This window comes from Phyllosticta citriasiana, assembly GCF_038021145.1.
Source record: "Phyllosticta citriasiana strain CBS 120426 chromosome Unknown IWZ02scaffold_1, whole genome shotgun sequence".
NCBI lineage: Eukaryota > Fungi > Ascomycota > Dothideomycetes > Botryosphaeriales > Phyllostictaceae > Phyllosticta > Phyllosticta citriasiana.
The window spans coordinates 2,486,586-2,504,980 of NW_027117278.1; the positions used below are offsets into that span (position 1 = coordinate 2,486,586).

General features: G+C 54.1%; 8 protein-coding genes across 8 annotated transcripts; 5 read left to right on the top strand and 3 right to left on the bottom strand.

Moving 5' to 3' along the window:
• Nucleotides 1–1,356: 1,356 nt before the first annotated feature.
• IWZ02DRAFT_440425 (MT-A70-domain-containing protein) lies at nucleotides 1,357–3,326 on the bottom strand. Its single transcript, XM_066766831.1, has 2 exons — nucleotides 3,183–3,326; nucleotides 1,357–3,002 (listed from the first exon to the last, which is right to left on the bottom strand). The coding sequence occupies exons 1-2, from the start codon at nucleotides 3,203–3,205 to the stop codon at nucleotides 1,565–1,567; spliced, it is 1,461 nt and encodes a 486-aa protein (XP_066627438.1). The 5' UTR covers nucleotides 3,206–3,326; the 3' UTR covers nucleotides 1,357–1,564.
• A 375-nt stretch (nucleotides 3,327–3,701) lies between these two features.
• On the top strand, nucleotides 3,702–4,828 carry IWZ02DRAFT_467234 (ADP,ATP carrier protein; the record flags this gene model as incomplete). The annotated part of the gene is made up of 2 exons (XM_066768548.1): nucleotides 3,702–3,767; nucleotides 3,824–4,828. The coding sequence occupies 2 exons, from the start codon at nucleotides 3,702–3,704 to the stop codon at nucleotides 4,826–4,828; spliced, it is 1,071 nt and encodes a 356-aa protein (XP_066627439.1).
• Nucleotides 4,829–6,445: 1,617 nt separating this feature from the next.
• Nucleotides 6,446–7,898, top strand: IWZ02DRAFT_29148 (NADP-dependent oxidoreductase domain-containing protein). The gene is made up of 3 exons (XM_066763796.1): nucleotides 6,446–6,794; nucleotides 6,842–7,416; nucleotides 7,469–7,898. Exons 1-3 carry the CDS (start codon nucleotides 6,743–6,745, stop codon nucleotides 7,832–7,834), a joined length of 993 nt encoding a protein of 330 aa, XP_066627440.1. The 5' UTR covers nucleotides 6,446–6,742; the 3' UTR covers nucleotides 7,835–7,898.
• Nucleotides 7,899–8,373: 475 nt separating this feature from the next.
• IWZ02DRAFT_440441 (uncharacterized protein) lies at nucleotides 8,374–10,195 on the top strand. The gene is made up of 2 exons (XM_066766832.1): nucleotides 8,374–8,973; nucleotides 9,056–10,195. Exons 1-2 carry the CDS (start codon nucleotides 8,427–8,429, stop codon nucleotides 9,889–9,891), a joined length of 1,383 nt encoding a protein of 460 aa, XP_066627441.1. The 5' UTR covers nucleotides 8,374–8,426; the 3' UTR covers nucleotides 9,892–10,195.
• Nucleotides 10,196–10,205: 10 nt separating this feature from the next.
• IWZ02DRAFT_29176 (uncharacterized protein) lies at nucleotides 10,206–10,631 on the top strand. The gene has a single exon (XM_066763797.1). It carries the CDS (start codon nucleotides 10,371–10,373, stop codon nucleotides 10,596–10,598), a length of 228 nt encoding a protein of 75 aa, XP_066627442.1. The 5' UTR covers nucleotides 10,206–10,370; the 3' UTR covers nucleotides 10,599–10,631.
• A 3,696-nt stretch (nucleotides 10,632–14,327) lies between these two features.
• On the bottom strand, nucleotides 14,328–14,880 carry IWZ02DRAFT_440449 (uncharacterized protein; the record flags this gene model as incomplete). The annotated part of the gene is made up of 1 exon (XM_066766833.1): nucleotides 14,328–14,880. A coding segment is annotated over one exon (492 nt), but the record flags the coding sequence as incomplete, so codon positions are not given.
• IWZ02DRAFT_29181 (uncharacterized protein) lies at nucleotides 14,853–16,267 on the top strand. The gene has a single exon (XM_066763799.1). It carries the CDS (start codon nucleotides 15,209–15,211, stop codon nucleotides 15,953–15,955), a length of 747 nt encoding a protein of 248 aa, XP_066627444.1. The 5' UTR covers nucleotides 14,853–15,208; the 3' UTR covers nucleotides 15,956–16,267.
• Nucleotides 16,268–16,605: 338 nt separating this feature from the next.
• Nucleotides 16,606–18,175, bottom strand: IWZ02DRAFT_29187 (uncharacterized protein). Its single transcript, XM_066763801.1, has 3 exons — nucleotides 17,913–18,175; nucleotides 17,472–17,828; nucleotides 16,606–17,418 (listed from the first exon to the last, which is right to left on the bottom strand). The coding sequence occupies exons 1-3, from the start codon at nucleotides 17,960–17,962 to the stop codon at nucleotides 16,728–16,730; spliced, it is 1,098 nt and encodes a 365-aa protein (XP_066627445.1). The 5' UTR covers nucleotides 17,963–18,175; the 3' UTR covers nucleotides 16,606–16,727.
• Nucleotides 18,176–18,395: the final 220 nt, after the last annotated feature.

Consider the following 18,395-nt stretch of genomic DNA (forward strand, 5'->3'; position numbering starts at 1 on the left):
GGCTGATGCCTGGTTCTTTTATCAAGCTGGGCGTATCATTCTTGAGAGAAAGGGCAACACGATACAGTAGAAAAAGCAAAGTGCCTAGAACCCACCTTTTGATTCACAGAGAGCGGATTTTATCCATGAATGGAAAGATTGCCGACCCCTGGAGCTGCAAGTTTTAGCAAGTGCCATATTGTGGCGTACGTCAAGTAGATGCAATTCAATCTCGTTCTCCCCTCTTTCCCACGTGGTTTCAGTCATCTCTTCAAACTCGCGCCGGCTCGCCCGTGGGTCGAGGAAGAACATCACAGTTTGGGTGAATTTACGTAGAGCCAAGACCATTTTATAAAGACAGCATCATCGAAAAACCAAATAATATGCTCTACGTGCTTCGAACAGCATAATCCTCTCTTTAATCCAACTTCCATACCATTCCTTTTCTGCTGCACAATCTTACCGATCGATTCGTCATCTTCAACCTAGTAAACATCTAGCTTCCTCAATTACTCGTCTTTTCCCGAGCTCGTCATTTCACAACACTCTAAGTCATGTCGTCATAGACTGGCAAGCTTTACTAGATGATTACCTCCCATCTCACACCGAAGCATTTCCAATGTTCTTCCTCCCAGTGCAGTGTTGTGTAGTCGATATCTGAGTTTATCTCAAGGTCCTCTCCACATTCTGAAGCGGTCTAGGGAACCTTTTGCTAAGAGCTAAAGGACACTTTTTCAAACGTTGGAAACGATCTGAGGAGCATGAGACTAGAACCTGCTCCGCATGCTGACGAGCTGGTGACAATTTTGCGCACCACGACATCAGTTTGAGTCTTTGTTCTTTGCTTCCGCTTCGTCTTTCGCAGGAACAGATTCTCCCATGCTTTGTCTATCCTCGTCTGCTGGGGACGGAGTATGACTTCTGTAAAAGGCCCTTTTTTGATACTTCCCATCGCTACAGCCACTCCAGTCACCTGCGTGTATGATTTAGCAGATCAGTACAACTAAGGACAGTAGGAGATCATTCACACCGTGGCGAGAGCAAAGAAACGTCATCTATGGTGAAGTGATGGATGGCGGCGGCAGCATAAACACCAGTAGACGACAGTGTCGGCAAACACCACCGCAGCACCATGGCAGTCACCTTCAACACGCAAACTTCCTCAACGTAAACACAAATTGTAGCCATCATTGCTTTCACCAGCTGGCCGTTTGGATATTGCGGCGGCATGGCATGGGTGAAATCACTAACCACGTTGCTTCAAATCCGAACACGCCTTGTTGGTGGTCTGGAGTTCGGGAACCGGTCGAGCCTCGTTCTCTAAGAGGCTTGTGTGGGAAAAGAGAGCCGCTCTTAATCCTCGGGCGGGCAGATGTAGCTTGTAAATTGGGCCAAGGGCCTCTTGCGGCCGAAATCTTTTGGTATTGCTATTCCATTTGTCTGCTTTTCTTTTAGCGTTAAGTTGGTGATGGTGGTAGGTGTTGTCGTAGCAGCTGTGCTTCATATCCACAGTCCATACCATTTGCGATAGCATATCCAACGTCCTCAAGTACCGTCTGCAAGGGCGGATTGTAGCAGTGGACTATTACCCAGCAAGCTTGGGCTTCTTTGCCTCTGAACCTTGCTCAAGACGTGCCATCTGCTTCTCTGCTTGCAAAGTATCTTGCTCCACCTCATCCTTCCAATACACATCCCAGTTGTACTTGATTGCCTCGTTGCCCCAAACACACCAGCCCGCGACCGCGTACCTGCCGAACAACTCCAACCCAGCGTACTCTCCCTCTTCCTTTTTCAGAATCAGCTCCTCCATTAGAGTCTTGACGCAAGGCTTTCTGCTATGCAGGTCCGGCACCGCAACCACGACCTTTCTTTTGACCGTCTCCGACGGCGTCTGGCTCTCCGGCTGCGTCCAATCCGCGACTCGTCCAACCAGCAACACCTCATACGGCTTGCGCCATCCGCTGGAAATAGGGCTCTGCGACACGCCAGATACGGTCGTCTTGAGCCAAACCCACTCCTCTACCAGAGTGACGCCCCAGCGCTCAAAGAGGCCGCCCGGTCCAAGGACGCATTGCCGGACACGCCCCGAGTTGGTGATCCAAGTGCAAACGACGCCGTTTGGTGCAATCACCATGTCGAGATCCATCTTGAGCAGCATGGTCTTCAGCTCTCTGAGGTTGTAGGTTTGGTAGCCCTTTTTGTGCCTGACTGAGGCGTTGGGCCATGGCGGGTCCATGACGACGAGGTCGAACTTTCGGGCGTGGTTGTAGTCTTGCGATAGGCTTCTTACTGTTGAGCGCAAGTGACCTGATTGGCGGCAGTCGGATAGTAGGAAAGACGCAAGAGGAGGGATCCGGAAGAGATGAAGGCTTTTGGACTCCATATCGGTGACGTTTATAGTGACGGGAAAGCACTCTGCGTTGTAGAAGTAAGAGTCGTAGTCGTCAATGTCCAAGCCTTCGGGCTCTGTGGCTTGATTCTGATTTTCATCTTTTGCGTCTTGCTGGTCTCGTCGGCTCTGTCGCTGGTTGAGCGCGAGGGAATGCGGATCGTCTTTGACTATCTGGGCCAGCATTTCGGCTGGTATTCTCAAAGTCCGCTCTTCGGTTGAATCCAAATAGTGGTTCTCATCGCAAACCTCTCCATCAATGGGCACGCTTGTCTCATCGATTTTTCTCTTCTTCGAGTGACTTTGCGGGCTCTGTCGAGGCACTTGCTCAACCGATGGGAGACTTCGAGGCAGACACCATTGCTGGGCTTTCCAGTGGGCTTCAATATGCTTCAAGGCGACAAGCGAAATCTCCTGGTAGGACTGATGAATTTCTTCATCAAAGCCATTAGGATTACTCTTGAGATTGGAGCTTTCGTGCAGTGCTCCGCCATATGGTTCAGTTGGAGGTTCGCGTGAGAGCAAAAGGGAGTGATTTGGATATGGCTTCGTTCCTTGCGCAGCGGCGATGGACGTCGGAATATCGAAAAGAATGACTGTACGGTCGTGATTTCGGTAGAGAATCGGATTCATTCTGACAGTTTATTAAGATTGGGGATGAAAAAGGTCTCCCATATAGCGAGACGTGATGAGAAAGGGAAAGGACGATCCTGAAGATTGAAAAAACCCAATCGATCGACAGATTGATAGATTCGGCGCAAGACTCTGACTGGAACACGCAGAAATCAAATGCAGGTCTCTTGAAATGACTGACTTGTTTTTTTTCCCGAGTAACATTTTGAAACATGACCCAAGGATTGAAGTCTGTTGGCTTTGAAAATGTCCGCCTAGCTGAGCCAGAAGGATCCTAGGACGTAAGTTCCATCGTGGTTGAAGGAGAGTTGGTGTTGAGGACGTCGGAAGTGGTCTCGGCTCCAGGTGGCGGGCCGATGGACCGGGCTGGATTTGTACCTCGGCCTATGGGCATTGCGGGATTTGAAGTTGCTGTCGGTGCACTCGACTCGACTCCTCCACTGGCCCACCTCCACAACAACCAGGACCCTCACCCCGCGTGCCATCCACCCAGGCCGCCGACAGCCGCCTCAAGTCCAAGGGGATGCCAGAGAGCATCCACGGCGGCCATGCCTCACAGGATCCGCACCTTATCCAACCCTTTGAACTCTCACAATCATCTCACCAAACCCCGCCATCCCCGATGACCGCTCCGGTAGCGCACGCCGCCCCTCCGCAACGTCTTGACTTGAGAAGCGAAGAGCTCCAGCCGCAACCGAAAATGGACAAGCAAAGCTGGGAGTACATTGTCAAGAGCGGGCTGGCAGGCGGAGTTGCAAGTTGCGCCGTGAGGCTGTCTCCACGAGGTCAAAGAAATATCAGAGCTGACAAGGCACAATGCAGGCAAAAACTGTCGTTGGACCCCTCGACCGTGTCAAGATCCTCTTGCAAGCATCGAATCCACAATTCGTCAAATACAGCGGCTCCTGGTTGGGAATTGCCCAAGGAATGGGCGCAATCTACAACCAGAACGGATTGCGGGGGCTTTTCAAAGGACACTCGGCAACCCTTTTGCGCATCTTTCCTTACGGCGGAATCAAGTTCCTCGCCTACGAACAGCTGCGCGCCGCAATCATTCACGATAAATCGCAAGAAACACCGGTCCGTCGCTTCCTCAGCGGCTCCTCAGCCGGCATCATCTCCGTTTTCTTCACCTACCCGCTCGAAGTCATCCGCGTGCGCCTGGCTTTTGAGACGCGGCAAGACTCTCGTTCGACGCTTTCCACCATTTGTAAGAAGATTTACAACGAGCGGATACCTCCGAGGCCTGTTCTTGGAGACACCCCTGCCCCCGTTGCGGCCGCAGCAGCCACCGCGCAGGCAGTCACTCCACGCCATGGTCTTGGAAACTTCTTCCGCGGCTTCACGCCCACTATTTGGGGCATGTTCCCGTACGCCGGCGCCTCTTTCCTCACCCATGACACGGCATCCGACTTGATGCGGCATCCGCGGCTAGCGCCCTACACGACATTGCCAAACACGGAGGGCGGGCGGCCATCGACCAAGGGCAGCCGCAGAGACAGCGACGGCGGGCCAGAAGCGCGGCGCAACCCCAAGAAGCCTGCACAGCTCCGGTACTGGGCCGAACTGGCGACCGGCGGGCTCGCCGGCTTCGTTGGACAAACCGTATCCTACCCGCTTGAGGTGATCCGGCGACGCATGCAGGTCGGCGGCGTGGTGGGTGACGGCCACAGGCTCGGCATGGCCGAGACGGCGCGCACCATCTTCCTCGAGCGTGGATGGCGCGGCTTCTTTGTCGGCTTGACCATTGGCTACATCAAGGTGATTCCGATGGTGGCGACCAGCTTCTACGTGTACGAGCGGAGCAAGTACTACCTCGGTATATGAAAGAAACGAAACTGCTGTGGCTGTACGGGGGAAGTCCGTACTGGAGGAATGAGGGCGGCTGGGGGTTCTCGGTGTTCTAGTGGGCGCCGGCTAGGTGCTGTATTCGGATTCTCACATCATTGGCATAGCATGGCGTTCAAAGGGATTCGACGGCGGTCGACGTTGGATTCGACAAATGTGTCCCTAGGTCCAAGGGCTTTTCTCCGCTTGTCTCGGCTCTGGAGAAGTAGAACTGATAGAATCATTGTTTACATCGTTACTTTTTGCGCATGTTCTACTGAGATCTCTTTCGCCGTGTGTTCCTTTGGACTTTCTGTGTCTCTAGAAACAGTTGCGCATTGTCCTCTTGCGCTGCCCGAAGAGCCTCCAAAACAACAGCAAAAGAGCTTGACATCGCGCTTGGAGGTTCTTCCGCAACGACCAAAAGTCGAGGTCAACGAGAACACAGCGTACAGTTGAGGGCCAAATACCACGTCGATTCAGTCGCTCCTCTGACCCTTGCTTCTACCTCATCGGCTTCCTTCGCCTCCCCCCGCTGCTCCCCTACAAGCTCTTTCCCTCCCTTTGCCCCATTCTGACCCTACACGTTCGCGCGGAAAGACCTAGTGAACCAATCAATCAGAACACGACATAGCGAAAGGCTTGGGAGGATAACCTCACCTGCTTTCTGCCACATTCCGTCCACTCAAGCGCAACGTGGTTCATTTGCTTCCTTTATCCTACTCTTCTTGGAAGAAGAGAGGTGACAAACAAACAAGAATACTATTACTTCTTTGTTGTGTCTTCCTTTATGAAGCGCCACCCAAGGCGCTCGCTGTCTTTGTCTCTCTTGTCGTCCTCGTCATGATCCGAGTCTCGTCAGATGTCGAGAGGAACCAGATCTCGAGCTTCCACCGCACCGTGTTTGCGTATGCGTTGTTCTTTTCCGGACACTAGTGTTGGGGAGCGGTAGTAGCATCCAGTTTTCGAATGTCGACCTCACGTCCTTTTGAGCATTGCTCTCGTGGTCTTGCGCCGGCTCAACAGTCTCCTCGACACAAGAATATTGCGGATAAGAGACATGGCCCAAAAATACCGGCACTGCTAAGAGCAGCATTCCTGTTTTGCTCGCGAGTCCATTGGCAGCATGGAAAGGCCCTTGTCACAGCGTTAGCTGCATTCGCATAGCGCGGCAGACGGGTCCTTTGCCATACAGTCGCTCCCTGATACTGAGCTGAGCGACTGTGGTATTTTGTTTCCCCGCTTCTTGCAATGCCTTGTGTGTCGATGGACCCGGCGGCTGCGGGGATGCTGGTGCTTGGGAGGGGACTGGATGTCATGTTCCAAGTATAGAATGTTTTTGCTGCGTAGTGAGGACTTACGATTCGACGAATGATGATGCTAGTGCGATAGATGGTGTTGTCATCTCGCTGTGCTTTGAAAGTGTTACGGCTGTCGATTGACTGGAAGATAGACACAGGCCGACACGATTGAAAGATGATGTAGGTACTGTTGATTGACTGATCAGCCAACTCTTATATCCGCACCCCATCTCCACCGCGCTGCTGAAAGCGCGGAATGATTCCATGGAGATCTACTAGAGTCGCAAGTCCGGGGTCCCTGAAAAAGACGGAGGTCTGACGTTATCAGCAGCAGTGCGCGCCACCGGAGTTGCGGATTTAAGGCCAAGTCGCGGGAGCTACATGCTGAGACCTGCGCAATTCTCAACACCGCTCTGCCGCTCTGCTTTGGCAAGCTGACGCTCCTTTACAGCCACTGCGGACTTTGTCAATTGGTTTGTCCTTTTATTGCCGTGAAATGAGCTGAAGTCAAAGTATAAAGATCTCGGGAAGACTGCAGCTTTTGTCGCAATCCAATCTGCTGCATCTAGCTCAATCACCTCTTGAAATTCCATACTTCAATCTTCTTATCGCAATGGCTCAAGTCAATGGCAAGGAAGTCGGCCGCATCGGCTTTGGACTCATGGGTATGTTGCAAATCCAAAATCGAGGAACCTTTGCCAACATTCTTTAGGCATGACTTGGCGCAACCCAGCTCCTCCAGTTGAGCAGTCTTTCAAGGCGATGAAGGCGGCTCTGGCTATTGGATCCAACTTTTGGAACGGTGGCGAGTTTTACGGCCCTCCCGAATTCAACTCGCTGCACCTTCTCAATCAGTATTTCACCAAATACCCCGAGGACGCCGACAAGGTCCTCCTCTCGATCAAGGGCGGTTGCAAGCTCGAGAATCTCCACCCAGACGGATCCCGCGAGGGCGTGCGGAGGAGCATTGAGCAGTGCCTCAAAATCCTGGACGGCAAGAAGTTTCTCGACATCTTTGAATGCGCTCGGGTAGACCCGAATGTCCCAATCGAAGAGACCATTAGCTACATTGCCGAGTACGTCAAGGCGGGCAAGGTCGGCGGCATCTCGCTGTCCGAATGCAACGCAAACACGATCCGGCGCGCGGCAAAGGTGCACCCTATTGCGTGCGTCGAGGTCGAGTTCTCCCTCTATGCAACCGAGATCCTTGAAAATGGCATTGCGGAGGCGTGCGGGGAGCTGAACATCCCCATTGTGGCATACTCTCCTCTCGGACGCGGTTTCTTGGTAGGTGCAGACAGAGGTCACAACAGGTGCACTTAGCTTACATATTGGACAGACTGGCGCAATCAAGAAGTTTGAAGACCTTCCGGAGGGCGACTTCCGCAGGCACATGCCCCGATTTCAGCCCGACGCCTTTGGCGAGAACCTCAAGCTGACGGAAGAGGTCGAGCACATTGCACAGCAGAAGGGCGTGACTCCTGCCCAGGTCAGTCTGGCATGGGTTCTGGCCCACAGCCGGAAGAACGGTTTGCCCGAGATCATTCCAATTCCTGGCGCCACGACAGAGGCACGAGTGCTTGAGAATAACAAGCAGGTCAAACTGTCCGAGCGGGAGGTACTAATTCTGGGTGAGATATTGAAGCGCATTGAGATCAAGGGCGGAAGATACCCTCCGGAACACGGCTACCTGTTGAACGGCTAGATAATTGGTGTTTCGGATGGTATGACAATCATTATTGGGATCAGATTACAATGTTTGCCTGTCTCGTCGAGTTAGCGAGGCTCGTCTGAATTTGTCACGAATAGAAGTGATTGAAGGGAGTGGTCAGATCAAGTGTAGATTTTATCACCATACGTTCGTCCCGAAAGAGAACTGTCTGGATTGCAGAATTCTAGTTTGTGCATCATCCCACAAGTGAAGCTGAAAGGAAAAGAGTCAAGACTTACCAAGTAGAAGAATTCCGTGAGCGTGCCCGGAGAGAGCATCACAAAGACGAATGGCTTTTCAGTAACATTCGTCCGGAGGTCCTCTGAGGATATTTTTGTAATGAGCCACGAGCAACATTTGCAGCTGTCAAACCTCTCGGAAGACGAGGGTTTTGTGGAAAGAGCAGCGCTGCGGTGCCGTGGAAATTTGTAGCCCCAGTCCGGCTGCAGAGGGCGACACAGACCAAAGGTGCAGTGGATTCCGGCGCCGCAGAGCGCTCAGACCGCAGGTATCGCGACCGCAGCTCAACACCTGCGCGTCGTCCCTGTCTCCACCAACCCACAGCACCTTCATCCACTGATTCGCTATGTCAGCCCCAGACTCTCCCGGATCGCCTCTGTCTGAACTCTCATCTCAAGCATTTGAAGAAGACGACAAGACCGAAGATCGCTCGTTGAGCGTCGACACCTACCACGATGTTGACCATGAGAGCGTGCGACCCACGAAGCGCCAACGGACAGGACCCTCTGGCCTATCCAACTATCTTGCCAACTCTCCAGAGATGAGCCATCACCAGGATCCCGACGACATCTATATTTCCGAGGACACCGAGGGCAGCGTGCCTGCAAGTCCAAACCACCCACCCGGCCTCAGCGGCATGCAGGACGAGGAGAGCCTCGGTCAAGATCAGGTCACAGTGTGCAAATGGGATGGCTGTGACGTAGGCGACCTCGGAAACATGGACAAACTCGTGGACCATCTACACGACGACCATATAGGGACAAGACAAAAGAAGTACTCATGTGAATGGAGCGATTGCGCACGCAAAGGAATTCCGCATGCCAGCGGCTATGCTCTACGGGCACACATGCGAAGTCACACGCGGGAGAAGCCCTTTTACTGCACATTGCCAGGTAAAACGATCTTTTGACTCAAAATCTAGTCCATATGTCAAGAACCTAGGGGAGCAAGCATTGTGGCTAACGGGTCCCGCAGAGTGCGATCGCGCCTTTACCCGTTCCGATGCCCTCGCAAAGCACATGCGCACCGTCCACGAAACCGAAGCTCTACGGCCGTCAGACCCAGTTCCCAAACACCATTCGTCAAATCCGTCAAACAAGGCACAACGCCTGCGGTTGGTATTCAAGAATGGAGTTCCCGAAAAGGCTGGCTCGCCCATGCCCGCTTCTCCCATGTCACAAGCAAACGCTTCCGTCCTGGGCGGACAACATGGACCCTCTGGTCCAGTCGAAAACGAGTACGAGCATAACAATGTTGTATATCGCCCTGCCGACCCAGCCAATCCCAATGGCCCTCGCGTCCGCAAATTTCCTGCCGACATAGAGTTCACCGAAGAGGAGCTGGCAATCTCGCCAGACCAGCTGGTCCGGCTGCTTACCCGGCAATGCAAATGGGCACATCAAGAAGGCGAATCACTGAGGCAGGAGATTGAGCGCCTGGAAAAACGGCGCCTGGAAGAATGGATTAGCAAGGAACTGCTGCTCGAGAATGTGATGGAGGCCGAGGAGCTGCGCATGGAGCGCGTTGATCGGCTAATGCAGGACGAGCGGTTCCGCGAGATAATGAGGGAAGATATCAAGACCAGCAAGGCGCTCGACGTGCAGCCAAGACCAAACTGGCGCGACGTACATGCTGAGAAGGTGGCTCGAAAGGAGCGGGAAAGCAAGGCATTCGAGGGTGCTGCGGGAGTTTTGGCGGGATTGGCGGGAGCGCATGCTTCAGCAATGGACCGCGATGAGAGACCAGAGGCAGAAGACACGAACCAGACGGGGGGCCGATCGGGATGGACAAGTATCGAGGCCGGTCCTTGAGAAAGGTTTTCTACGGCGGAATTAGTTTGGACTTCGAAGACTTTTCATGTTGCTGACTCAATTCAGCATAGACTCGGTTCGGATGATTGCTCTTCTTCTTCATGTCTTTATCGACTGCTTTTCCTGCACGGATAAGATCACGAAATCGAACCTTTTCAATGTTTAATGGACGGACGAGATGGCATCAGCAGGAGTGGACAGCGATACAATAGCCATTGGCCTTCTGAAGACCAAAGAAGCATTTGTTATTCGAGCTTCCCCATCTGACGCAATTCTTTCAGTGGGTGATCAAATAAAACTAACCTCAAGTATATCATTGTTGTTCTGAAAGGAGCCATCCCACAACCCGATCGCAGATGGCCTTTGTTAGATGAGGGCATTGTATAACCACAAGCCCAGCCTACCCTCGTTATCGCCACGGTCTTCTGTCGTAGCCCTGTTCACTAGCATTCCGGCACCTCGAGTCAAGTCGAGGCGAGATGAGTCGCGTCGCGTCACGCTCTATCAATCCCCTTGTCACACCAAGACCGCGTTTGCTAGGGGCGACATTGCTCAGAGTGCTCCTCCAGACATCTCGCCTCGAGACAACTGGCTCTGATCAATCGAAGCCAGACCAGGTGCCTCGAGCGTTTTCAAACCCCCTTCAACTACCGAGGAAAGATGGGCAACGTGGCCCGCAACGCAACAAGTTCTCTCCATTGGCTTGAGTGGCGCAACGCAGCGTGGTCATGTCGTTTGCCGCTCCTCGTGCGCCGGCTCAAACATGACTCTTTTCACCACCTGTATACACACCCTCCTCCGCGGCAATCCAGCCAATCAAGCGTGGACAAGAGCGCCAACAGCAAATGAAGCGCGGAACACCTTGGCTGCGCTGCTAGGGCGAGTGAATTCGTCACGGACGACAGAGGCACCAGACCACGACCAACAAAGTGAGAGAACAAACAAACGAGCAACAAGAGCAGACCAGACGCACAAAGTGTCTCACCTGGAGTAAGGCAAAGGTCATGCACGCACCAGGTGCACCCAGAAGCAACAACAAAGGGCAAACCCGCCAACCTCGTACTCCATGTGTCCCCCAGCTTATTCGCTCGTGGCGCTGCGCGCTCGCTCGCGTGGCATGACGTCGGACGACTTCCATCCCATCTCCAGGACACGACGTGGAGGCCGGCATGCGCCGTTGGACCCATGATTGGCTGTGACCTGTATATATGGCGCACCCATCAGCAAACACGCCGCTTAGCCGTGTACCTGCAAAACGCAGCGTGCGCTGGCAGGCGCAGAAGTACCGCACAGTGGCAGCGACACTTGCGAAGACAAAAGCAGCACGACCAAGGCGCCTGCTTGACACACAAGGTTTTTTGGGCATCCATTTGTCTGCGCACGCATCCATGTCTTCCCACGCGGTCGAAGCAGCGCGTCGCTTGACTCACCTCTATCATAAGATTTGTTGTCGCTTGTCACCAGAACCATGCAGAGAGATAGACGGACTGACCGACGGACGGACGGACTGCTTTGCCTGGTCGGTCAGGCGGCAATGAGGTTCCGGCGCACCGGTTCGCTTTGAAGCGTACTTGCTTGCTTGCTAGCCACACGGCGTAGAGTATCCGCGGACGGCACCATAATGCCTACACACATAGCGAGCTGTGGTGGGGGAAACCATCGCGGCTTTAGTGGTTATACTAGATGTTGGCGTGTGTTCGTCTCGACGGCGGGATTAGAATGAGAACAATCGTCGTGTGTTAGTCGTCTAAGCTGGTGGTGGACGAGCTTTCCCAGACGCCGCGCAAGTTCGTCTTGTTGCGAAAAGAGGCATCTGTTGCGATTTGCCACTCCATTGATTGTGCCTGTCATTTGAATTTTTGTAACTCCAAGCACTCTTTGCACAGGCCCATCAGGCGCAGAAGCAACAGCAACAGCAAAGTTGGCAGAAGAAAGAGATCATGACAGACATGCTTCGTTTGCGCGCAGAGCTAGCCGTTTCGGGAAGGTTGGGTCGTCGGGGAGGGAGGAGAGGACGCTGCATCGCCGCCCGTCACTCACCCACAGCTTTTACCAAACACGGGTCCGCATCAAAATCCCTTTTCGGCCATGCTTGCTACACTCCACCGTTCCCAACGCCAACAACGCGCAGCGCAACACTGTACATCCAAAATCGCAGCCAGCCAGCCAGCCATGCACTGAAACTCTGTCTACCTCGAACCGCGTACATAAGCATATTATCCAACCCAACGCCACCATGAGCCGGCCGGGCGTATCTACACCTCCCTTCCAAAGACCTCCACCACATCACGCAAGCAAACACGCGGCCGCGCGACCATTAGACAGACAGACAGACAGACAGACAGGGGTCAGGGGTACCACACATACACATATGAGGGGATGCCATCCCGCCCAACCTCTACTTCGCCCAACCCTATAAGTATGAGTACGGAACTCCAACCTTAACGTTGTGCTGTGGCTGAATGGCTGGCTGGCTGGCTGGCTGGCGGGGTACTTGCTTTCATGCCTTGCTTTTTATGAAGCTGGCGGCCGACCGGTCAACCACCCTCTGCTGCTTTTGGCGGCGGGGTGTAAGGGGGTATGTCATGTGCACGCTTTCTATACCTACATCCAGTCTGTGAACTTCTTGTTGCTGGCTCGAAAATCAAGTCCAGGCTGACGCGACGCGACGCGTCCATTTATCACGCACGGTACGATGCGATGCGAAAACAACTGCAGGAAACTGAACACGGCGAATGAATGAATGCACAAATGAATGAACGAGTGAATGCCTTTTTAGCATGTATATCCGGTGCGCAGAGCCGAACCACGCATCCTAACCATTGCCCAACAGATGATCTGGGCTTTCTGTACGGCAAATACTCATGATGCCGGTTGACCAGCGCGACGTAGCTGCAAGGTGCGGTTCAATCAGCCAGTTGCGGAGCAAACAGACAGACAGACAAACAAAGCAACGGGCGTCTGTCTTTCCCGCGGCGCACAGCTAGCCATATGCTACCTACCACCATGCATAGCTCAGCATCATCCGATCGTATCGCACATTTCCGCGTGGTTGACGCGAAACGTGCGGATAGTGCCGGGGCGCGGGGGCGGATAGACGGACGGACGGACGGACGGACGGACGGACGGGCAGTGGGCGGGTGGCTGGCTGGCTGGCCGTTTCTTTCCTTTTTGCTTTTTACCGGTGGTAGCGGTGGTGGCGCGGCGGCGCAGCGAGTCTGTAGAAGTCATGGAGCAGCGGCGGCGGAGAGGAGAGCAGACAGGAGGGAAGACAAAAAGTGCCGTTAGTCGGTCTGTCGGTAGTTAGATGGCATGGATGAGGCGGTGGTGCAGATGTAGGGCTAGGTATGTACATAGGTATGTATGTAGCTGTGTCATGGCTCCTTTTATCGAGACGACAGGGAAGGGCGGGGCGGGGAAGAAAGCTGGTCTGTCATGACACGGCAATTTTCATTATTTCGATGGTATTCTCAAGCCAGAGTTTTGAGTTAGTAGTTGTATAACTTTTTGTTCAACTTCTAGCTAGGTAACTAGTTAAGAGATCTAGCTCTTAGCTTTTCTACCCTCATTTCTAACAATCTCTAATATTAAATCTGTATAATTGTAGAGGTTATACTCTCCTAATACTCTCCTATTCTTCTCTAATTTCATCTTTGAAAGTTATTAATACTAGTACTAGCCTAAGAGTAAAAGAGAAAAGATAGTATTTAATTATGATTAGATAGTTACTTGCAGATAGACAGATAGAAAGGGGTAAGGGGCAGGGGTGTGTGTGGTGTGGGGATTGGAGTGGATATCAACCATGGGCGATCATTGTGATGCGTCCATAGCAACTCCCATGTCTTGTGCTTAGCAGCGCAACGACGGGGCCGCTTCAAACGGCGCATGTATACACTACACTGTCCTTCGATGCGGTCAACGCACTGCTTCTCAAAACCACAACACCACCACCGCTACTCCTCGACGACGACAATGACAACAAGAAGCATTGTGGCGGGATGAGGTGGAGAGACTCCACCTGCTAGCCAGCAACAAAAAGCTTAACAAAGCTTCCATATAAAAAGCAAAGTCAAAAGTTAGCAAAAGAAATCAATCGATCGACTGGATAAATGTGTGCGTTCCTAAGATAGCGGCATATGACTAGAAACGTGGAAAAGAAAGCGTTCAAGCAACGGTTGTGCCTGAATGACTAACGTCGTATCTGCAGCAAGCCGCTATCCGGCCGCTAGCTGCATATGCATGCGTGCGTGCATGCGTGCGTGCGTGTGTATGGTGTGGGCGGGAAGAAGAAAGGAAAGAAAAGGAGGGAGGAGGAAAAGGGAAGATATGGTTCAAGAAAAGAATATGAAAAAATACGTATTTTGTGGAGAGGGGATGGAGAGAAAGACGGATGGTGATGATGATGATGATGATGATGATGATGATGATGATGATGACGATGACGATGATGAGGCTCTACTGTACCGGCCATACCTACCTATGTACATACCTACCTACCTACCTACCCACTTCACGAATGAAAGAACAACAGCAGCATCCAAAGGAGACGATGATATAACACACACACACACACACACACACACACACATCCATAGCATATTGTAGACATCGACACTCAGACACCACCACCATCCGCATCCACCGCACGCACACTGCCGAGCGCCCCCAGCGTTCAGTTTCGGGGATGAGGATAAGCGACGCTCGCTTGCATGCATGCATGCTCGGAAGACTGCGTCGCCTACACACATACATGGGTACGTCGCTCGCGTGGGAAGGACGGAGGGGCGGCGGAAAGATCACCAAGGGGTCAAGGGTCAGGACGAGGAGGGTGTGCTGTGCGTGAAGAAGAGGGATGGGATGGGATGGGACGGGATGGTCCGCAGTGTGGTTGATGCGTTGATGCGTTGGTGCGTTGATGCGTCTGCGTCGCGTGGTGGGCGAGCCGAGGGGAGGGGAGGGGAGGGGAGGGGAGGGGAGTGGAGTGGAGTGTGCTGTATACACAACGGCTATGTCTGTATGTATGTATGTGAGCGCGTTACCTAGCTTCTTCTACCGCAAATCTCTTCTCACTTGTAGCATGTGACATCGAGGGCGAAAGGACATGAATTCTCCAATCGGCAATTGGCGCGTGGGTGGGCTGTCTGAAGCATTGAAGTGTCCGTGTGAGAGGGAGGAGCAGACGCATAGATGGCGCAATCAACCATTTCGAGATTGCGCAACGACCTGACCTGACCTGACCTGACCCGACCCGACCCGACCCGACTCCTGTCATTTACTACGTAGGTACCGAAACGGAGAGGGATGGAGGGATGGAAGGATGGAGGGCATCATTGCGCAAGAAAGCGCGAGCATGCGCACGAGCACGAGCACGAGCACGACCATCATCATCGCGTCAAAAGATAGGTACCTTAGACGACACAAGCTTTTTCGCTTCGCACGCTTGGGTTCGCGTCGACCGTCTCATCTCGTCTCCGCGCGTCCGTCGCGCGTTGCTTGTGTCTCGGTGCCAAGAGCCCAGCCCGGTAGCCCAATCCATCTCATCATTCGCACGTTCAGCAACAGACGAGCTTGCTGCTCCTTCCTCAGTCAGCACCGCCGGTATCAAGCAAGCAAGCAAGCAAGCAAGCATCCTCCCACAGATCTCTCCGCGAACCTCGCAATCCCGCCGCCGCCGCCGCCGCCGCCGCCGCCGCCGCTAAATATCCTCCACCTAGTTCCAATCACAAGGAAAGGGGAAAGATACAATCGACAAAGACGCGGGAAGCGGAACATTTCATCCATCCCACGGCTCCAACCCAATGGAATGGGAAGGGAGACTTGCTGCTCCTTTTCCGTGTCTCTCCATCGATCCTGCTTGCTCCCAGGTACCCACGCCGATGGCAGAAGGAGTCGTGGTTCCTTGCTTCGTGGGTGCGGTGGCTACCGACGGACGCTCGGGTCCCCGCATTTGCTTCTCGTCTGGTCCGAGACGAGACGTTCCATGTGCAAACTGGGTTTACTTAGCAGTAGCCCGAGGGTCGGCTCTTGGTTGTTGCCATGCACGACGCCTGAGGCGAGGCACTGAGCGGAGGGAGTGCCCTGCCTCAGCGGATGTGGCTGTGGCTGGCTGACTGGCTGGTTTCCGCAGGGTGCAACAACCCTTGCTTGTAGCCTTGCGCAAGGCTCGGGCGCGCAAAAAAACCCAAAACCATCACGTCCGACGACAGAGACAAGAGGGCTGCAGATTTGGACCGTTTCGGTCGTGGTGGTTATTCATGTCCCGCAGAAACTAGTCTAAAAGGGCCGTCGTGGTTGGTCGACGGCACGCATCATTTCTTGCGAATAATTTCAATAAACTTGGCAACGTCGCCGACGGTGCGGAACGCTTTCATCTCTGCCAATGGCGGGAGAGAAGAGGTGCAGACCGAGGCAGATTAGAAACTTGAGAGATTGCGGGTGCTTCCCTTTGCAAAAGCTTGAGACTTTGAATGTGTCTCGTCCTTGTGGAGATGATGATGATGATGATGATGACAAGTGCATAAATAACATAGCCCATCGTTTGCGTCAGAGCCGTGTGACTGGGCGCAAGGGGGTAGGTCCTGTTGAGTCTTGACAAACGGGCAGAGACACTTGTCAAGTCTCGGAGACTGTGCCCGATCGGGGATCTTTGCTGCCGACTGCGTGATCATCCCTGGGGGTTGCTCAAGGTCATGGCATCCCGTCGTCGATCACGCTGGGTTGACTGCAACCGACGCGCTGCGGGTGGTCAGACAGCGGATGCCCCTGTACGACGGGCGAGTGACAGCTCGGATGACATTCGCTGCAGCCTCTTGGCGCAAGACGCAGGAGTGCATGGCTCAGGTGCGCGCGCCAAAGTCTTGTTTGAGCGCCTCGAGAAGCTTCTTGTTGTCCAAGTCGTCGTGGTCGGTGTTGTCGCGGTAGTCTTGACCAGGTCGGCCCACGCTGGCCTCTGACATGATTTGGCCGTCGGGCCCCAGCAGCTGGTCTAACTCTAGCGCTTCTTTCTTGCTCTGGCGGTAAAAGTCGTGCTCCAAGATGAAGCCTGGGGGCAACGACGGGGCATCGGATTGCGGGAGGACCTTGATGGTCGGAAATTCAATCACGACCTGGTCGCGCAAGGCTTCGGTCAGAGTGGATTCGGGAGAGAGCGGAATCAGCACTCGAGGCTGCGAGGCAGGAGTGTAAGGTTTGAGCAGGTAGAAGGAGTATGATGCATCGACCGGATTCATCTCTTGCTGTCTAGGTTCGGGTCCTTCGGCCGAGCCGGTGGGCTGCGGTGCGTCGTCGGCGGCGTGGTGGGTTGCTGATAAGTCACCGACTTGGTTGGGAGGTTCCGGATTGGGCTTGGCGACCTTGACGGAGGGCAGAGGCGACGGATTATCGAGGTCCGAGAGGCTTCTCTTTTTGCCGTGGGATTTGGCTCGGGGGGGGCGGTACGAGTGTGCGAGGCGGTCGTCGGCGTTGGTGTCACACAATTCTCGGGAGCCGTCGTGGTGCAGCCACTCAACGGTCCATATAACCCGATGGCTATGCACAAGTCAGCCAGCTGCATGCTGTCAGATGGGTGCTGGGTGGCTTGCCCCTTTGCGGTGCGCGTCCTATTGCTCCTTTGGCGGGTCATGCCCACGGGGGCCCTGTCGACGACGATGCGATTTTCGGACAAGTAGTGGTGCAACTTTTGGGGGTTGCGCGGACGCTGGTCTAGGCCAATGCGGTGGGCGTTTTCGTCGGCGCGTTGCATGGAGCGCTCCAGCGAAGTGAGGAAGTTGTAGTCACGATCGACGGCGGCCGGAGTGAGCAATTGGCTCTTTTTGACGTAGGCGGCGGGATCGCGTTTGCCATTGCACTGGGCCCATTGGCGATGGCGCTGGACACATGGGAGCGAACAGGTGCGGACGTCGTCGCGCGGACAGCGGTACTTGGGAGGGTTTCTGTTGCTGCGGGAGACTCAGTCAGGTGAGCACGCAGCTGGGTGGCACCGCAGACGATAGATTGCTCGCGGTATGATTTTGGGAGCTTACCAGATGCGACACAGGTCGGTCAGCAAGGGCTCGTCGGGCATAGTGGGCATGGTGGTGGTGGTGGAGGAGTCAGCGCGGGAGCGAAGCGGATGAGGCTCTCAGAGACGGGAGTGTTGGAGGGACATGTGGTAGTGTGAAAGTAGGTATGTAGTTGTGGAGACGGTGTCGGTGGCTGATGTTGGTGGGGAAGAAAAAAGTTGAGTCGAGTCGCGGCGGGCCCCACCGTGCCCACTAACCTAACTAACCGGTGGCCGGGTTCCAGGGTCTGGGGGAAGAGTGCGACGGGAGCGACCTGACCTGACTGGGGCGAGGGCCGAGGGCGCCACTGCCACTGCCACTGCCACTGCCACTGCCACTGCTTCTGCTACTGTTACTGCTACTGCCACTGCCACTGCCAGCTGCCTCGGTCTTGCTCTGCACCGTCGCTTAGGTACTGTAAGGTAGCTTAGCTTAGCTTAGCTTGGCTTAGGCACTTGAAAGAGC

Excerpts from the sequence above, each read along its gene's own strand:
- IWZ02DRAFT_440425 (XM_066766831.1), bottom strand. The coding sequence starts at position 3,205 with ATGTTACTCGGGAAAAAAAACAA. Across the intron at positions 3,003-3,182 it reads TTACTCGGGAAAAAAAACAA|AATGAATCCGATTCTCTACC; the intron begins GTCAGTCATTTC and ends ATAAACTGTCAG.
- IWZ02DRAFT_29148 (XM_066763796.1), top strand. The coding sequence starts at position 6,743 with ATGGCTCAAGTCAATGGCAAGGAAGTCGGCCGCATCGGCTTTGGACTC. Across the intron at positions 6,795-6,841 it reads CATCGGCTTTGGACTCATGG|GCATGACTTGGCGCAACCCA; the intron begins GTATGTTGCAAA and ends AACATTCTTTAG. Across the intron at positions 7,417-7,468 it reads CTCTCGGACGCGGTTTCTTG|ACTGGCGCAATCAAGAAGTT; the intron begins GTAGGTGCAGAC and ends CATATTGGACAG.
- IWZ02DRAFT_440441 (XM_066766832.1), top strand. The coding sequence starts at position 8,427 with ATGTCAGCCCCAGACTCTCCCGGATCGCCTCTGTCTGAACTCTCATCT. Across the intron at positions 8,974-9,055 it reads CTTTTACTGCACATTGCCAG|AGTGCGATCGCGCCTTTACC; the intron begins GTAAAACGATCT and ends CGGGTCCCGCAG.
- IWZ02DRAFT_29176 (XM_066763797.1), top strand. The coding sequence starts at position 10,371 with ATGAGTCGCGTCGCGTCACGCTCTATCAATCCCCTTGTCACACCAAGA.
- IWZ02DRAFT_29181 (XM_066763799.1), top strand. The coding sequence starts at position 15,209 with ATGGAGGGCATCATTGCGCAAGAAAGCGCGAGCATGCGCACGAGCACG.
- IWZ02DRAFT_29187 (XM_066763801.1), bottom strand. The coding sequence starts at position 17,962 with ATGCCCACTATGCCCGACGAGCCCTTGCTGACCGACCTGTGTCGCATC. Across the intron at positions 17,829-17,912 it reads ACCGACCTGTGTCGCATCTG|CAACAGAAACCCTCCCAAGT; the intron begins GTAAGCTCCCAA and ends AGTCTCCCGCAG. Across the intron at positions 17,419-17,471 it reads AGGACGCGCACCGCAAAGGG|CCATCGGGTTATATGGACCG; the intron begins GCAAGCCACCCA and ends ACTTGTGCATAG.